This window comes from Dothidotthia symphoricarpi (genome assembly GCF_010015815.1).
Source record: "Dothidotthia symphoricarpi CBS 119687 unplaced genomic scaffold P153scaffold_5, whole genome shotgun sequence".
Lineage (NCBI taxonomy): Eukaryota > Fungi > Ascomycota > Dothideomycetes > Pleosporales > Dothidotthiaceae > Dothidotthia > Dothidotthia symphoricarpi.
This window is the reverse complement of record NW_022985012.1, coordinates 1,343,263-1,361,327: the sequence shown is the minus strand read 5'-3', so window position 1 is coordinate 1,361,327 and position 18,065 is coordinate 1,343,263. Positions and strand designations below refer to the sequence as shown.

Below are 18,065 nucleotides of genomic sequence, written 5' to 3'. Positions count from 1 at the left end.
GCGCCACCGCCGACTCATGGCCGACCTGCAACGCGCACATCGTTGCACGAAGGCTGGGCACGTGCCATATAATCAGTCCGGAAATCAAGCCGTAGTTTGCCACAATCTTTTACACCTTTCTGCTTGCTGCAATCGCGTAACATCTTCGGACCGTTTGGTGAGCCACATTCCTTGCAGTATGCTAGTCGAAGATCCGGATTGATCCTTCCTGCTAGCTCCTCATGTTTCAGTCAATACTGTCCGCTTATTAGAAACGCCGGAGGCACCTCCATGCTGAGGTGGTTGAGCATGCCACCCGCCGATTTCATTTTCCGAGCAAAAACACAAAATGTCCAAGCATCCAATACCTTCAAGAATTTTGTAATCATCGGAAAATTATCGGATTCCCACTTGCCTCACCGCTATGGGCCCCTGCAGTAAACCCTCCCTAGCCACGAGGATGTGGCGTGCGTAATCATGATTTCGAGACCTTCTGTTTCTTCTTAGGTCGCTCTGCCACTTCCATCTCCTCATTCGGACCACCGTCGCTATTTGCGTCCTGCATCTCTGCGTCACTATCCGAGCCACTGCTTTCATGGTCCGAATCAAACTCTTCGCCAACCTCAGACTCGGACTCTGCTTGGAAGTCCTCGTCAACGCTCTCGTCATCTTCGTCTGCGCTGCCGCGATTCGCGACACCGCCATCGTCACTAGAAGCAAGGTCTTCATCTTGGAGTGCAGCTGCGAGGATTGCTCCAGACTGAGGAGAGCATGATTAGCGCAGACACACAAATAAGACGGTGAAGCACTTACATCGTCTGCCATCTCGTTCTTTGTTTTGATCCCCTTGGCACGGAAGAAGTTCTCTAGTGGCTGTTGCTCCTCACTGTAGTCAAGAGTTAGCTTTGCCGGGTCGATAGAAATACCGGCATATTTGTACTTACCGGTTGATGTTGGAAAATTGGTGCTCTGCCATTCCCCCTTTCATAGTGAATGTGATGTCAAACGTTCGACTCGCCGCCATAGCTCCTCCAACACGAGACATGGTGACCGATGCGATGTTGTCCATGCTGATATAAGTTGCCGGCTTAGGGATAAACATGAAGGCTTTGTCGAGACAGAACAAATGACCTTCGTTGGCCTTGATTGAACACTTCACACCCGACTGCTCATGGTGGCTGACGAAGTCACGAGAGGGTTTGGTGATACGTTTACCACTCAACCCTTTGAATATGTCGGATACGACAACAGAAATCGGCGCCTCGTACTGTGACTGCAGCTTGTCTTTGTATTTCGATTCCAACACATCCTCCTTCATGTTCAAGGCGAGATTGACCTCCTCGTCGCGCTTGAACTGCATGACTAGGAAAGGGTAACGCGTCTGGCCTTGTCGCAGGGGAGGGTCCAGACCAATCGTGATCAGCGTGTGCATATCATCAGGCTTTGGCAGTACCATGAACTTTTTGACGGAGTCGAACTGGATTTTGTAGTCGTAGGTTTTGCCTCGAAGCCGGAAGGAGCTCTCGTACATGTCGATATCGAAACGACCCCTGCTCGCTGGTTAGTCACATCCAGCAATGACGGACTTGATGCTTACCTAGGAGTCAAGTGGAGAATGTCCAGGAAGGTGGCGAAGGTGTCGCCTGCAACTTCGCCAATCTCTGCCTTGTCCATGAGTGTCTCATAGAACAAATTGGCAGCGTTCTGCTCCTCGCCATCTTCAGCGCCAGAGGCGTCTTCACCATCCTCCTTCTTCTCCTTCTTTGAGGCGACACCGGGTATGTAGAAACGCATCTCCACCAACTGATCGCGAGCTCCGGCTGACTTCTTGCCCCGAAATCTCGCACCTCCAAGAGATCCATTTGCGCCAGCGTCAGCGTCCGCAGGAAGCGAAAAGTCAACTGCGACTTCATTCTTTCCAGCCAAATTCGTGTTGGAGACTTCTGTGTACGGCACTTCAAAGGCTGGGCGGTTGGCGACGTTGAATGAAAGCTCGGCTTTTCCAAACTCTGCCTTACCCCAGTTCCAACCTCGCAAGGCGTGCTCTCGACTGTCCAGATTGATGCCGTACCAGCTCTTGAAGACCTTGCTAACTCGATCAAAATCCTGTGATTATCAGACGAAGTTCGCGCTTGCCATATTTGCGTCTCTCACCTCCTGCTTGAACCCATCAAGCTGTATTACGCCGTCATTTCGCGAGAGAATCTTCACTTCATAGCCCCTTGCGGCTCGGCTCCATTGCGCTTGTATGATTTGTGACTGATCGCAAGTGTAGGTTTCGCCGTTTACGGGCTTCCAGCCAAAGCCACTGTCCGAGAATCGGGTGGCGCCTGGCTTGCGCGATAAATTGAGGTAGATGTCGTTAAACGCCTCCCTGTTGATTGTCAGCCTACTATATGGACCGCCTTCAGAGGAAGGTTTCACTTACATCTTCGTGATCGCCTTGATGAGTTGAGCAAAGAGAAGTGTTGGTAGACTCGACGAAGGTAGTGTGGTTGCTGGATCCGTTTGTTTGGAATAAAGCTGCTCTCACCTTCGAGAAAACGCGTCGAGGCGGCCCAAGCTTAAGCTAGCTCCGACATCACGTGATACCGTGTCATTCCAATTCCAACTCCATGACTGCATGGTCAACATCACATCTCAATTTTGGTCGTTACACTCGAACAATAACTCTTTCAGCACCGGATCGTCTGACTTTCGACGTAGGGTCAAAGAACTATGGTTTGACAATCCAGTTAGTACCGTGTCGATCTATGGTGGGGTGTAATGACTGTCTAGGCTCTCGAATTGTGTTATTCTGCGATCTTGTGCTCTCGATCTCTGCGACCACGATCTGCACAACCTTCGTCTGATCCATCGCGGTCCTTCCATTCTACGCACAGGACCGACCAAGCCACCAAACGCTATCAGTGTCTATTGTACTTCTGCATATCAAGCTCTTCCTGTCACATTCAATCCTAGTTACCATCGTCGCCGAGGACATGTACAGTATGCGATAACACAGCGAGATCTGCATTGCCGTGACTACAAAACAGCATGTGCAATACGCAATCGTTATCTCTGTGACGTTCGGTGCACCACGATACAGCTCTATGGGTATTCGATAGAGAAGACGCTAAGTTAAGAGAGTAGAGTTGAAGAGCGGCCGTACAGCAACGCCGAATACACCGGAATCACGCCGATCGACTCGAGTGCCTAGACGTAGTGATCCTATGAGGGGGAACTACTGCACTGTGCATCCGCATATCCGTTGACAACAGGGTGCCATATCCGATTGAGCTGGTTCCATTCAACACCATCGAGACATCTCTTCCTTTATAAATGGTTTTCCTGACTAGATGCAAATGTAAGGCTGCTGCTTGCATCCGTGTCCCCGGTCACTCAAGAGCCGCAAACGCGCGGATATCCACGTGTGCATTAGACGTGCAACGGCCAATTGTACTGATCGACTCTAGTCCAAGATGGCAAACCCGGATGATGGCTTCCGACTTAGCTGACGAACACTCTCAGCTCAAGTTCGGCTAGCGCCAGCTTTTTCCTATTTCGAAGCAATGACTCGTAGAGAAAGCCTTCGCCTACGACGTCAACATCTATGATAGTTCGCATGTCGAAGTAACGTTCCCCTAGAAGAACCATACTGTATACACGCAGTACTATCACTTTTGCTAAGCCTGTTTGAGAATCCATGAATCGTCTCAAGCCGTACGATTTTTCATCGAACTAGCTTGAGCGATGGACACGGCGATGCAAACAACACCGATATCGGGAGGATCTTCGTGATAGTCAAATTATCGAACTTTCACCAGAAGCAGCATCCTCGTAAATGTGGCTTGAACTCAATTTCTACAGCCAAGGTATCTCTCGGAACGAAATTCCCCTTTCATGTTCAGTTGGCCACGTCACTCGATGCGACTCACGAGATTGGGGAGGAGTCGAAGTTCATTACGGATCGGTGCTTTCCCCAACGGCTAGGTGTTTCTCCGTCGAGTCAGTGGCTTCGGCTCAACCCGCAGCCTACATACCTGTGCATGGCACTTATGTATACTACCAATGACCACCCTGGCAGGAGACGTTTGTGCAGCCTATCACGCTTAATTCGTTAACCTCTGCTAAAATCTAATTGAGCCTGTTTCTTCCAAGCATCAGTTCGGCTATCGGTGGTACAAAAGAGACACTATCCAACGCCTCTTGCGTAGTTCGTTACTACTTCTCTCTTGTAGGGATCTTTCATGGCTGTGAGCAGTTTTACCAGGTCATCCATACCTTGTCTGTACTCGTGATACATACTCGCGGGCTCTTAGAGTTTGCTGTCATACCCGCTACGCTGCAAATACATTGTTGGACACATTTGTTTCATTACACATGCCGCTAGTGTTCGTTCCTTTCAAGGATCATACTCGTCTCCACCGTTAAAGTATTCGCGGGCTTTGGTACCTGAGGTTTCAACCGCCGGACTGACGACGACACTGGCAGTTTCTTTCTAAGATAGATGAGATCTATTCCGCGGATCAACCCCTGACTCGCAGCGACCCGAGTCAGATGTTATGGCGCAGACCCTCTGGAAGACTTCACCGCTAAAGCACGTCTTCATCAAGGCCTAGTACACTGCAAGACCGAGAGCAAAACGGATACACATAGTGCGAAAGTGAATGTTGGCCATGGTCTATGGCATTCCCCGGATGTTTCTCAGTTTCACCACGTTTAGCAACTATTCGCACTAAGCCGAGGGAATACCTGCAATCAGATCTCAAAGCTGCAGGCTTCTGTTTCGCCAAGATCAGGACATATACAGTCTGTGCGGAGGATGGCAGTTCAGAAAGCCATGAGGGGGGTGTTACAGTACATGGTTCGCATCGACCAAACCTCTACTTTGTTTTGGACTGAACCTATTCTAGATCGAGCACAATCGTGCAAATGTTCTTGTACAGCTTTCGAGATAGTCTAGGTTCGTCCTTTGCGACCACAGATAACAGTAGTAGGTGTGTGACTTAGACCGCTACATCGGGGGCCAGGGGTCATTTGTGTTCTTCCAGACCCTGAATGCATGAGGAGCCTAGGGCTTCTATTCTTTTAGATGCTGTATCTTCTATGCAGGCCCTCGTTTCGTCGACGGACGCTAGGGAGGAACCGCACTCCCGTTCACCTGTTCGACTTACTCAAACCTGAGCCCACGCTAGGGATAAACGATTACCACTCACCGTCTCTTCAAGCACATATTGACTCAGGTCTTTGCGAACACGTGGGTTACTCTGGCTTATCAGCTCATGCGGGTCGAACTTTCCGGTCAGGCTGTAGTCAAACTCAATACTCATGCAGTATTGAACACTCAACAGTGTGGATCAAGGTAGACCAGCACAGGGTCACTACCAAGCCGCGGAACTATATGTTTGGTCACCAGACATAGAAGTGGAGCTAGAAGGTGATCATCTGAAAAAGATGGGCAATGGAAGGGTATCACGCTTGCGTGGCCTGTAGTCGAGATCTCGATGCTGTGCAGTGATGAGATTGCGTTCTTTCGAACGCACATTGAACGGTAACTTGAGTCGAGGTCAACTAAGTCTAACCCTCGACAATGCCAACATTGATCACGCCTCTTTTTTCCCTCTCAACCTCTCGATGTCCGCGAACCCTTTCCAGTAAGTCGAAGCATGGATTGACTCACGGGTAATTTGCCTGTCTGCTCGTCTCGTGCACAGCGTTTATCCTCACAGCCCTCTATTTCCAGCTAACAGTATGAATAGAACGGACCATGCCGTATATCTGACCCTTGACCTCACCTTCAATACCTCGATGGTGACGTTCTTCATACCAAGCTCGCACAAGACTTTCGTAGCGGCACCACCAAGGCGCTAAGCATATCCTCCGTCATGCATGCCTCAACGACCTTTTCCCAACGACAAACAACAAGCAAAACCTGCTTCTCGCACGCGCAATCGCACGACTCACTCCCAGCTGCACGACATTCGTAGGCATACAACACTCGCAGGTGCAGGGCGCCCATGCAATCACGCAACGCACTCGTGGCTGTACGACACACAGCACCTGCTGCGCACAAGCGCAACGATAAGGAAACGATACGTATCGCACTGCTTATCGGTCTGGCAGGTCTTCGACATTGTCAGTACTTATTACCATAAGATCGCCGGCCGAATGTTCGCGTGGTTTATGGGAAACTGAACTCCTTTGAGAATTCTGCACAGACCGTGAACAAGTGGCTCTGTAAAGCCTAATGAGTCAGCAAACGATTTCCAAAGCCTGTTGTCACACCGTCGGGTCCTCACCACAAGACGTTTCAGAGCGTGTAGCGCGTAGCTATCTGTGTCCCTACTTATAACTTAACAGCAACAGTAACGACTCGGTCTAAGTCGTCATTTCAAGTGCTCTGATTCACTCGTGGAGAAGACTAGGCATAAAACCAGCACGTTGCGCACTAAAGTCCGCTGAGCGTGAGTATTGAGTTTCTTTGTTCGAACACCTCATGGGCATTCTGGCGCAGTGCCTTGTAGCGCAAAATTTCATTCTGTAGCCCTGTGCGTGACGTACATTCACTGTCATGACGCACGACCATCTTTGCACCTCTCTGTTACGCGATAATCTTGGCTATGCGGTCACGTCCAATTCAAAACAAAGTAAGATCTCCTCTGAAAGAGTTGTTTATTGGCTGTGGCCCAACGCGCCGGTTTCAACGTGGCAGTGACGAATTTCGCAGCCACAACCTGTTAAGCATTGCTTTGTTGTATATAAATAATTCCTTGTCGCTATACAAATTCATTCACCACAACCTCGTTCCCCACGTTCCACTTTTACACGGCCCTTCTCCCCACAACCCCAACACACAACCAGATCCACGATGGACTCGCGCCGCCCTGTCGACGGTCCTGCCTATGGCACCCCATACGAGAAGCCCACCGGCCTTCTTACGCGCTTCGTGCCCGACAAGCTTAGGCACACGGCTCTCTACCGGCTCTTTCTCCGTCTTACGCGCGTGCTTCAATTCATCTCTTCTGTGATCTCTCTCGCGCTCTTTTCGAAGCGCGTCTACAAAATCTACCGTCTCGTCAACTCCCTCAAGACCCGCCGTGGTGTCTCAGGGTCGTTTGGCGCAGTCGAAGGCATTCTCGCCGCAGCTGTCCTGTACACTCTCCTCGTCACGCTACTCAGCTGCATCAAGAAGAACAGTAGCCCGGGGTCCAAGATGTTGCGTTGGTTGTTGGTCCTTCTCGATCTTCTCTTCGTAGGTGGCTTCATCGCCGTCTCCGTCATCACACGACCAAACGGCGGAAAGGCTGGCCCCAGGCACTGCTACAACGGTACCAGTCTGACCAACACAAACACTGTTACCGGCCAGAGGGCGAATGTTAGAGATGACACCTGCGACCTGCCTTGGGGTACATTCATTCTAGCCATCCTCAGCACGTGAGTTCTCCAACACATCAATCACACTTTACAGATGACTAACATTGATATTGTAGCGTCCTCCACGCGATCACTGCCGCCTTCCACGAGGTTAAGGACCACCACCGAAAGAACAAGCTGTCTGCGGAAGAGAAGGCCATGCACCATGGACACGAGGGCGTTGTCCCCCCAACGGCAGAGGGCGGACGTTACTAGGCTAATATGTGGGATCGAAGCGTGTCACCAATGATGGTGAATGCGTCGTTCGATCCAAGGATCTACAAATTTACGAGACAAGGTTGGATTATGCTCCATCTACGACCATCGAGTAATCTTAATACGAGAGATATCCCCTGCGAGCGCTGCCATACATAGTATTCAATGTGTATGAATTTGATTTTTAAATTCTGCTATTTGTTTGACACTGAGACGCTCTCGTACACCTATCAACTGACCGCAAAACCTTTTATCCCACACCGTATGATCAGGGAGTTTTACACCTACCATGATATAACCCCGAAACCACTTAAATTCGCCCAAGTCCACAGACCAGTCTCTCTCGCCGCCGCACAATCACACCCCCTTTGTGCACAAACAATGCACACTCCCCTCACAAGACACTCTCTTATCAAATCCCCCGTCGTTCTCCCCACCCAGACACCACCTCCCCTCCCAGTCTCACACTCAAACCCACCCATCATTACACGTCCTCTCACTCAACCCACTTCCCCCCTCTAAACACACAAACACACACCACCCCACCCCCAATGCCAGTTCCCCCCCACCCCCCCACCTCTCCCATCCCCCTAATAATCATCTTCCTCCTCCTCATCTCCCTCACATTCTGCACATGCCTACTACCCCATGCCCGCGCCCGCGACCGCGCCTGGGACTTTGACTCCGACATCGAAGCCGCGCTGGACGCGTGGGAGGAAGAGGAGGAAGAGGCTCGTAGGCTGTTGCGGCGGCGGTATGTTGAGGAGTGGTTGGCGGGGGTGGGGGATGAATGTGCGGTGAGGGAGGTGGGTGTGCTTGAGGGGTATGGGGGTGTTGGGTAGGTGGGTGGCTGGGTGTTGTGGGGCTTGGGTAGTTGTGCTTATGCATTGTTCTTCGTGCTGTTTTGTTTTGGTTGTGTTAGTATTGTCGAACGCGGGGCACGGCGGTGTGATGGGCTTTGAGGATCAAGCCCGTGGTGCTCAACAGTTGCTGGAAAAAAACGATGCGTTTCTGTAAAGTCAACGGGAACTTGTAGATTGAATTGCGTGAGAGAACGAACGAAAGGATGTAAACCATGAGAATTGAATTCCATAAATAGTGTTTTGAGTACTACAAGCATATAACAAATATGAAAGTTCCGTGTCCATTCATTCCAACCCATTCCTCCTCTTGCATCCCACCTCAGCTGAATCGCTTCCGGGGACCAGGCACTCGCCGCATCTGCGAAACACTCTCTGACTCCGAGTTCATCGTTGAAAACTCCCTCACCTCACTGTACTGACCCCAACGCACGGTCTTCTTCTCCAGCGGCCTCAGCCTCTCCACCTGCCAATTCACCAGCCTGCCCTTCTCAGCAACGTCCTCAATCAGCCTGCCCCACTTTCTCAGCGGCTCCGCTACAACTGGGCGTCGGTTCGTCAGGTCGATAGGATCTTCATGCGCCTTGTACTCCGGCAGGTGGATGCCTGGGAAGTTTGCCTTCAGGGCCCAGGGGTCGTGCTCGAACAGGCTGAAGCAGCCGGGCATGTGCATGTAGTTCGTGAACCAGGATGCGTGGGCGAAGAGCTTGAAGCCGTTGTGCTTGACGTCGTAGTAGGACCATTTGTTTGTGCTTGTGAAGGTCTTCTTGAGGCTGAAGAGGGGACGCGTGCGGCGCGCTTCTGTGTAGTATAGGCCTGACACGGGGTCTGCTTCGGCGGTGAATATAAGCGTGTTGGAGTAGTAGGGTTCTTCGAATTCGAGTATGTCGGCTGGGTAGTAGGTTGGGTATTTGAACTTGTTCCCCGATTTGGATTGTTGCGCGTGCTGGAACATCTTTTCGTTGTGGCGGTAGTTCATGAGCGAGTCGATTACTTTGCGGCACCAGTTGACGTCTTTGAGCAGCTCGAGGATGGTCGTGCGGTACTCGATGGTCTTTCTTGCGAGCCCGACGACTTCCGTGTGGGAGAACTTGTTCAACCAAACTGACTGGATGTTTGCGAGTTCCATCTTTTGCTTGAGCTCTGTCGGGGACATGGTCGCGGCCTTTCTGAGTTCAGAGCGTGTGAAGCGGTACTCCGCGTGGTTATGAAATCTCCAAGACCAGACCAGATACATCTTGTAGACCCATATACGTGGATAGAAACTGGTGGCGACGGAGGAGACGAAACCGCAGATGACGTCCCAGACTGGCTGGATGAGAATGGAATGGAGATATCCATACAGTGCGCAGAGAACGATCGCAATGGGCACGAGGACATAAGCGCGAAAGAAGGACGCAGGGACGCAGGACACGTTATAACCGTTAGTCCAGGCAAGACGAGCAGAGGTCCAGGCCATCTGAAGGAATGCCGGCGATCCGTAGACGAGCCACCAGAAGCGCTCAACCGCGGTCTTCTCCAGAGCAACCACTGCAAGGCAGGACTCCGACCACAGCGCCACAAAGATGTTGTGGTCTTTCGTATGATGTTTCTTCCACCAGGCGAATGACCAACAGGCAAACCGAGTGGCGTAGGTAGAGTCGTTCATGGCCAGCTCCTGGAACGTGTTCATGAGAAGAGTCATCGGGTTAGTGCTCGTGTCATAGGTTAGGAACATGGACAAGCCACATATCCACACCCACAGGACAATGGAACCCTAGAGACAACACAGTCAGCAAGTTCCGAGACAGGAAGATAAAACAAGGTACATACCGTGCGCCACCCGCGGACGAAGGAGTGGTGGGCTACCCGCACCACATTATACTCCGGGTCGTAGAAGTGGGACACAAGGTGGAAGAGGGCCATCAAGAAAGCGAGATCAACAAGAGACACAAGGATCTGGAGTGGCGAGAGCGACACCAGCGGATCCTGAAGCCACTGGCCAAAAGCCAAGCATCGGACAATGAGAGAAGACGGCGAGGCTTCGAATGCGTGCGGTTCGACAACATCATTGTTGGGCCAGGGTGCAAGGCGCGCTTCAAGTGCGGGAATCGGGATGGTCGGGACGTTGTGGAAGATAGCAGTGGCGGGAACTGGTGGAGGCACATGTTAGCAGTCTTTCTGAGCAGGGGAGAAGCCAGCAGGCGGGATGTGAGATGTGAACGATTGAACACAGCGCTGATAGTGATAGGGGAAAAGGGCACTTACTGCCTACAGTAGTCGTAACGGTAGCTGTGACAGTAATCGGAGGAGGCATGTAGTGTGCAACAAGCGTAGTGATCTCAATACGATCGAGGATAATTGGGTCGACGACTGCCTTGGACGCGAGCGCCCTCAGGAACAGTTCGCCGAGCCCCCACATCGTGGAGGAATGGTCCAGGAGTACTCTGTCGTTATGAGTGTCTTAATCGTATCGTATCCGTCTGGAGGTGTGATTGGGAAGGTAGGCGTGTTGTTGGGAGAGGAGTGAGCAAGAGCGACACGGCAGCAGGCTTTATAGTAGTCGTGGACCGTTTACATGAGATTTCCTATTGTGCAGCGAGCCAATTGAGATTCGTTTTCGGGTGGGTCGTGAGCTTTCCCCAAGGCTATTGTGATGGTGAAAGGCAAGTGTTGGCCGGTGAACCCCCAAAACCGGGGTCACCGAGAGTCTGAGCAAGGCGCATTGTTGTCTAAGTTCGAATCTGTAGTCTCCAATATATCGTTATGCACATGAACCACTGTCACTATCAGCAACCAAGCAAATATGCATGTTAGGAGCAATAAGTTTAGTATTACCGCTCGCACCATATTCAAGCTGTGCACAATATACTACACCAATCTAAGAACACGCGCCATTCCCAAGAAGTGACACCTTAAATCGTGACAACGGCAAAGCCACCAAAGAATATTTCAAAGCTCCATTCAGATAAGACATTAAACCTAACCTTCAATCTGAGAACGAAACCAAAAATGTGCACAAGAAGGTGGGAATGAAATCAAACCGAAAAAAAGATGGCAGACTCGGAAACCTTGACACGCTGCTTGTCTAGTCGTAGATAATGTACAAAAGAACGTCTTAAAAAGAACGCACAAGATGGAAGAATGAAAGAAAATGCTTAGAAGCAGGTTATCGCTGTGCTGATGAAGCAGGAAGTCAAGGCAGTCATTGAATGCAATGACAATATAGATGTACTTAGCCGCTGGTAGCAGTGGCAGTTGTTAATGAAGCTGATGATGAGGCTGATGAAGACGACGATGGCGTAGCGCTAATTGTGGTTCCGTTGGTGAACGTGATAGTGAGGTTTGCGAGATCCATCTTGAAAGGGCCAACATCGACGGTACTGTTTTCGGCATTCCCGCTTCGGTCATCGCTGAGGAATTCCTGGATCGCCTCCTGCGCGCTAGCTGCGGTATTCAACTCGCCCGACTCTTGCAACGCAAGAAGAACGCCGATGCGGGCGTAGTCGAGAGAGGTTACATTGCTGGAGATAGGCTGAGCAGTCTGTCGCTTTGCGATCTGTCGAGTTCGAGACAAGTCCGGATGAGTGCGTAGGTCGAGCGATCTCGTTGGTTGTCCTGACATATACAGGTTGACGGGGTGCTTGTTTTCCGATACTGAGCGAGAGGCCAGGCCGTTGAACGTGATGAGTGCGTTTTCGGATGCGCAGCTGAGGCTTAGGGTGGAGAAGAGTGATAAAATACGTGTCGAGTTGAGAGGCACACCGAAATCGGTGACTGCACTCTCGAGCAGACGGGGAATAGCGGAGCCCAACGTAGCATTGTTGGCGGTGCCTTGGATGCTGGTCGTTGTGCATCCGGTGGCGTCCTCGTTCGTACATGTGCTTCCTGTGAAGCCATTAATACATACACAGTCACATGTTCGATCAGCGTTGAAGATCGCGACACCGTCGTTCTGACAGGAAATAACACCGTTGCATTGATCAGATCCCACGGGGGCTGTCGGCGCCGGTACGGCAGGCGTACTGCTGCCTGTCCCAGTATTTCCGTTGTTGTTGTTTGCAGCTTTTGCGTTTGGAACCACGATGAAAAAGATGACTGGTACGATGACAGCAGCGGCTATTATCAGGAAAAGCACAACTAGCAGAATAACGAACACCCACATGGGCATGCCGCAACATCTGCGGCGCTGGTTGGTTTTCTCATTGCGCAATCCGCTATTCGCGGCGCCGTTACGCAGGCGATCGAAACCAAATGGGGTACCGGATCGTAGAGGAGTGCCTGATCGTAAAGGAGTAACCTGGCCGGGCGGTGGAAATGCGGCGAGCATATCGGACAATCCGGATTGCCGGACGTCATTCCTGTCGGGCCCTCCAGCTTCCCAAAATTCCAGGCCCAACCGACTAGCCGTGCGTCCACGGTCGAGGTTGGCTGCCAGCCTTGTTGCTCTCCTAATCAGATCAGGGAGACTTGTCAAGCTGCCGCGCGCTTCAGCCGTTCGCACAGCGTCCACATCAAGTGCCGGTGGTCGTCGTTTCCCGATGCGGCCTGCCAAAGTCGTATCGAACGGAGAAATTGGTGATTCAGGTTCTTCGGGGCCGAATTCCTTGAGTTTCATAGCTCTAAAGGTATTTGCGGAGTTAGATGAATTTGTCGAAGAGCTCATTAGCCTAGGTGAACCTTGACTCTGCATTTGCTCTCTGAAAGGCAGGCTTGCGCTTCCAGATCCTGCTATGGCAGCACCCTTTCCTACAAGTTCGTGGCTGCGCGCTCCGGAACTATTGTTCTTGTCTCCAAGGCCGTCAGATGACTTGATTGTTAGGAGTGACGGTTTACGTCTTCTTCCCAAACTTGCTTGACGAACGAGAACAGGCTGTTGCTTGACAAGATCACGCCGATCACCATGTTCACTCATAGGCGACAATGTACCAGGATCGCTTGACATCCCTTCATCGTAATCTGATATCGGGTAGTCGTCCGGGTAGAAGTCGTCATTGTGCGATGGAAAAACGTTACTGGATGCAAACGATCCGCGGTGCGACAGAGAGCCACGATGCGACCTTATGGTGTTGGAGCGCGTTTCTGACTCTTCCACTATCGGCGATACGTAAGCCATCTCAGTGTAATATGACAAGGGTCCTCGTCGCGCAGAAGGTGGCGGACCCAGAGTCGGAGTGCGTCGAGCCATGGGCTGAGCGGTGGGCATCGGTAGCAGTGGTACGGGAAAGTCGGGTATATCGCCTAGAGAAGATGTCTCGGAAGCGAAGGAAGACGTCGTGAGCGGGCGGGATGATCGATAATACGTTGGTGAGAACGCACCGTCACTATGGGAAGAACCGCGGTAGTTCATTGGAGGTGGTTGCAGATAGTCCGGGGAAGCCGGTTGAGGATAACCCGGAGAGAGCTGTTCGATGGGATAGTCGTCTAACACGGGCCACATGGTCGGGTGTGATTGTTGCGTTCTCTTTGGCGAGCGAGGCGGGACGACCGGACTAGATTCCAGCAAAATGTTGGCATCGTTCGGAAGAGGCCATTGTGGTGGTGGAGAGAAGAGGTCTTCATCTTCCCTATACCCTGACAAAGACGATTGCGGGGGCTGTTCCGACGTGTTTTGAACATAAGATTGTGGATCAGGCTGATTCGATCTTGGAGGCAATCCTACGATTCTTGACGTGTCTGGCAACTGTGCTTGCTTTTGTGCAGCCTGCAGCCTTTCCCGCGCTGATCGCACAGAGCCTTTGTTTTTTCTGCCATAATCACCTCCACCCGGCGCACCGTATGCCTCCGAGGGTAGTCTTTGCTCGTTGCTCATGAATCCTTCGCGGAGATGTCGACGATCGAGATTTCTGCCGGCCGACACAGGTCCGTTATATGGAGCAGATCTGGAGTATCGTTTGCGGACGTCGAGAGCTTGCCGTGTGATTTTAGTCCTTCACACACTGTTGGAAAACGCTGCGCGCGGCCAGAGATGTGAATTAACGATACGCTAGAAAAGACGGCGATTATTCCATGCGAAGAAGTACGTCATGCAGCCGCCGAGTGTGCCGGGCACAGAGCTGATACCTCAGTGTTGTCGAGTCACTGGACCAGAAGGCGAGGTATGGGTAAAGTGTTATCTTGGATACGAGTGGAACGGTATGGTGTCGGTACAGACAGCCAGCGAGATGTAGCGGTCCCTTGCTTCAAGCAGGCCTCTATGCAGCGGTCTCCGAGATGACGAGACCACAAGAGCTGGCACGCGCGGGAGAAGACACTGAACTAATGATGATGGTGGTCTGGTGTTTCTCAAGATCAGAAAATATCCTTGCATAAATCGTGGGAGCTGACTAGAACGGTAAAGGATCTGTCATTGAGGCAGAGCATGTCAAGGGGAGGTATGCCGTTCGCGCCTTGTCTCTGGAAGTGAACGAGACTGACAGGCAGAGAGCAGCTGAGGGGAGACGGGGACAAAAGAAACATAGGAATTCGGGACGTTATCCGTTGCACTACTGTGGAGAGAACTTTGAGAGACGGGTTTCAAAAGAGAACTGTGTACGTACAGTATCAGCATTACCTGGCAGGAAGTCAAACGGGATTTGTCAGAATCTTGCTTTCCGAAAAGGTCGATTGTTAAGAATGCGACGGCCGTGATGAGTGAACGCGTTCAGGCTGATCGCATAGGGTCGAGCTTTCAATACAATGCAACCGACTCGTAACGCGGGAAGTCCGGAAAAATGCGTAGGTAGAGAAAAGAAACAGGTAACGAGTGAATTGAAGGTGAGGTTAAGCAGACAGGCTGCGCTGAAGGAGCATCAAGCCCAGAAGAGAGACTCAACCGGCACCAGGCGACGAGGGATGAGGACGAAGAGACAGACACCGAGGCAGCGACACAATGTCTCGCAGTTGCAGAGACACTCGGAGGGCAGCAGCCATGGATGGGGGATGGGGCGCTGACTGTGGAACATGCAGGGAACGTAAGATGCACGGACTAGGACGTTTGATGCAAGAAGCGAGATGCACCATAACGCAGATTGAGAGCCCAGGGGCCCCATATGAGGGCCGCGATTGGGTGCACTGTTGTGCGACCATAGCGGGCAGCGCACATGCTCCCGTCTCCAGCACGAGGCGAAGAGGGGGATCCGAAGAAGAAGATGACGGCTTACGGGCTCGAGCGGCCTGTTGGGTTGTGTTTGAAGATGCAGCTTTTATCCGGGCTGCTGGGCCGAGTTTGCAATGTCACAGCCTTGGGAGACGGAGCCTCACAGCGCCGTTGTTCATTAGCAATTCAAATATGATGCCGTGTCAGGCCTGGAGGAACCTGATATACATGCTGGATGGCGCGTTTTAGGCTTGCGCGAACCGGGGTCACGACTCGATACCCGGCCAAGGCAGCCATTTCGAGACACGTCGCCATTTGCTTACATGCAGCAGAGTGCTTTAGACTCGGACGGTGCGGCCGCTGTTGAGACCACTGCTGCACGTCGACTGTGCGGGCGAGTGCATGCTGTTAATAGAGTCCCTTCGAATGATCGAAGGATTGGACGGAAGGATTAGACAGGGGAGACTAAGACCAGGCGAGATGAAAAGAGGGGTGATAGGCTAATTAAGGTCGAACCACCGTCATGGACTGCTACGACAGACGGGAGCTCAGGCGACGATCTTGACAGGACGTTGAGGTTGAGATATATCTGACGCCAACGTCAGTGTGCGTTATCGAGCAACCGTAGCGTAACGATTGGACTCGGTGGCTGGTGACGTTTGAATGCGCAATGCCCAAGTCACACTAAGGCGTGCAACCCATTTGCAATGGCGGAATAGGAGAGTTTGGCTTTCGTTCTCTCGACTCGTGCAACACGGGTTTGTTAAGAATACGATGGGCTGTCTCAGGCGCGGGAGCTTTGCACAAAAGGTTCGCATACTGCGAGCAGCCGTCGCTTCGTCGATCTGCAGCAAGCTCCTTCCTTTCAATCATCTCACTTTCTCGTCGCATCAACGTCATCTCTCACCGGGCCATCTGTGACGTATCTCAGTCCTATCAGCATGTCCTACGAAGGAATCAGGCACGAGCGAAGGCTTTGCGCGTGTTTGGCGAGAAGCAACGAGTGAGTGTAGCACACAGAAGCGCCGACTGTAGCTCCTCCTATGCTCTTGCTGCAGTTGTAGGTAGTACGAGTCCAACGTGCATCTCAGCTGCTTCACGGGCCAGAGCCTGTCACCTCCAAGCCCGTGGCTCAACTACGCACGCCACATACCATCCCTCGACGACGATAGAGACTCATTCGGAGGTGCCGTGCAGGTCTATCTTACATGGCCTCGATACACCAAGTTTGTTCATGTCACATCACGCAGCTGAAAGCGTCTCGAACCGTTGCTCAACCTTCATGTAGGACGTCGCTATACAGCACAACCGTGCTCTGAGCGTCGTGTCGTCTGGCGATTTTCGAAGGGATCATCACAGATGTACCTTCCCTTGCTGTGACCCCAGATCTTACTGAGCTAACACAACAAGACCATGCCAGTGCTACGCCTAGAACACCCAAGAAGTGTTCGCGACAATATGGAAGAAATCATATCCAGTCTCAATGCTCTCCGGACGGTGGGGTTGCTCTCGCGCAAACACCTGCACTTGCAGCGATCCAGGATCAATCGAGATTGCGACCATCCTCGCCCTCTAAGATTGCGAACGTTTCTGTCCGTCGATCTCACCGTGGGTTCACGTTGCTGCATTCGCCTGCTCGCGCTGGCCATTCTCTATGCATGAAACAAATCTTCGAAGAAGCAAATCGTAGCTATTACACCCAGGACTACGCGGTCGGTCTATATCCGCAACTGCCTAATATAAGCAGGGTGGTCTCGCCGCCACCGAGCCACAGCATAGCCTCTCAATCAAACACTGCATATGCTGCGCGTACTGATCGGCTAGGATCCAGTTTCCCCTTACCCACAGTTCCCCTGTCAGCGGTGACACGAAAAGAGCCGCCGCCTTCTGAGTCCTGGACGAATGATTCGGGTTACCTGGGTACAGACTCGTGTGCTGGAGCGTCTGTCCTCGATGACGCGTTCAAGGAGCGAGTTCATTGTTGGCTGCTCGAGGTTCCACAGACTCGGGAAGACAACGTCGAAGGGACTGGAGATGGTAGTCTCGAAACCCATCGCCTGAGGTTTTGTCCCAGCGATCAGGATGATATTGAATCTGTTCTATTTGACACAGCGAGCGAGATAGATGCAGATATGTCTCCTCCGCTATCAACCCAGCGACTTGACGATCGCATGGTTTCTGGACGTGTTCAGCAGATGCAGAACGATCCTTTCATTTCGTCAGAACTAATTCCCAGCGCTCGCAAACGACTTGACTTTGGCCAGCCCTTACGGACGAACAAAGACGCCGATGCTCACGCCGATGCTCACGCCACTCCCCTGTTTCCACGCAACCGTCTTCGACACAACGTAATCACAACAAACGACCCATTTGAATATCAATCTCTGGAAGAAGGTGGCGTCGAGCTGAGCCCGTTGAGTCCAAACGTGTGCATCGAACGCGGCCCTGCACGCCACCACCTCAACAACAAGCGCAGCAATGCGCCGAGTCTTCTCACGCCCTGTAAAGAGCAGCCTTCGGTTCAGTTCCAAGCGAATCGGTGGAAAGAGAACTTCAAG

The 18,065-nt window shown here is 51.9% G+C and overlaps 6 protein-coding genes across 6 annotated transcripts; 3 read left to right on the top strand and 3 right to left on the bottom strand.

Moving 5' to 3' along the window:
- Positions 1–88: 88 nt before the first annotated feature.
- P153DRAFT_364759 (SSrecog-domain-containing protein) lies at positions 89–2,486 on the bottom strand. Its single transcript, XM_033667672.1, has 6 exons — positions 2,408–2,486; positions 2,134–2,353; positions 1,577–2,085; positions 924–1,529; positions 793–865; positions 89–739 (listed from the first exon to the last, which is right to left on the bottom strand). Coding segments are annotated over exons 1-6 (1,695 nt in total). The 5' UTR covers positions 2,410–2,486; the 3' UTR covers positions 89–454.
- P153DRAFT_189317 (uncharacterized protein) lies at positions 2,473–3,535 on the top strand. The gene is made up of 3 exons (XM_033662428.1): positions 2,473–2,713; positions 2,758–3,325; positions 3,490–3,535. The coding sequence occupies exons 1-2, from the start codon at positions 2,595–2,597 to the stop codon at positions 3,101–3,103; spliced, it is 465 nt and encodes a 154-aa protein (XP_033526734.1). The 5' UTR covers positions 2,473–2,594; the 3' UTR covers positions 3,104–3,325; positions 3,490–3,535.
- Positions 3,536–6,829: 3,294 nt separating this feature from the next.
- P153DRAFT_335165 (uncharacterized protein) lies at positions 6,830–7,639 on the top strand (the record flags this gene model as incomplete). Its single annotated transcript, XM_033665642.1, has 2 exons — positions 6,830–7,395; positions 7,452–7,639. The coding sequence occupies 2 exons, from the start codon at positions 6,830–6,832 to the stop codon at positions 7,588–7,590; spliced, it is 705 nt and encodes a 234-aa protein (XP_033526733.1). The 3' UTR covers positions 7,591–7,639.
- A 1,062-nt stretch (positions 7,640–8,701) lies between these two features.
- P153DRAFT_364757 (uncharacterized protein) lies at positions 8,702–10,351 on the bottom strand. Its single transcript, XM_033667671.1, has 2 exons — positions 10,263–10,351; positions 8,702–10,206 (listed from the first exon to the last, which is right to left on the bottom strand). The coding sequence occupies exon 2, from the start codon at positions 10,165–10,167 to the stop codon at positions 8,773–8,775; it is 1,395 nt and encodes a 464-aa protein (XP_033526732.1). The 5' UTR covers positions 10,168–10,206; positions 10,263–10,351; the 3' UTR covers positions 8,702–8,772.
- Positions 10,352–11,712: 1,361 nt separating this feature from the next.
- Positions 11,713–14,241, bottom strand: P153DRAFT_271798 (uncharacterized protein; the record flags this gene model as incomplete). The annotated part of the gene is made up of 1 exon (XM_033662906.1): positions 11,713–14,241. A coding segment is annotated over one exon (2,529 nt), but the record flags the coding sequence as incomplete, so codon positions are not given.
- Positions 14,242–16,917: 2,676 nt separating this feature from the next.
- On the top strand, positions 16,918–17,493 carry P153DRAFT_364754 (uncharacterized protein). The gene has a single exon (XM_033667670.1). The coding sequence runs from the start codon at positions 16,966–16,968 to the stop codon at positions 17,167–17,169; it is 204 nt and encodes a 67-aa protein (XP_033526730.1). The 5' UTR covers positions 16,918–16,965; the 3' UTR covers positions 17,170–17,493.
- The last annotated feature ends 572 nt before the right edge of the window (positions 17,494–18,065 follow it).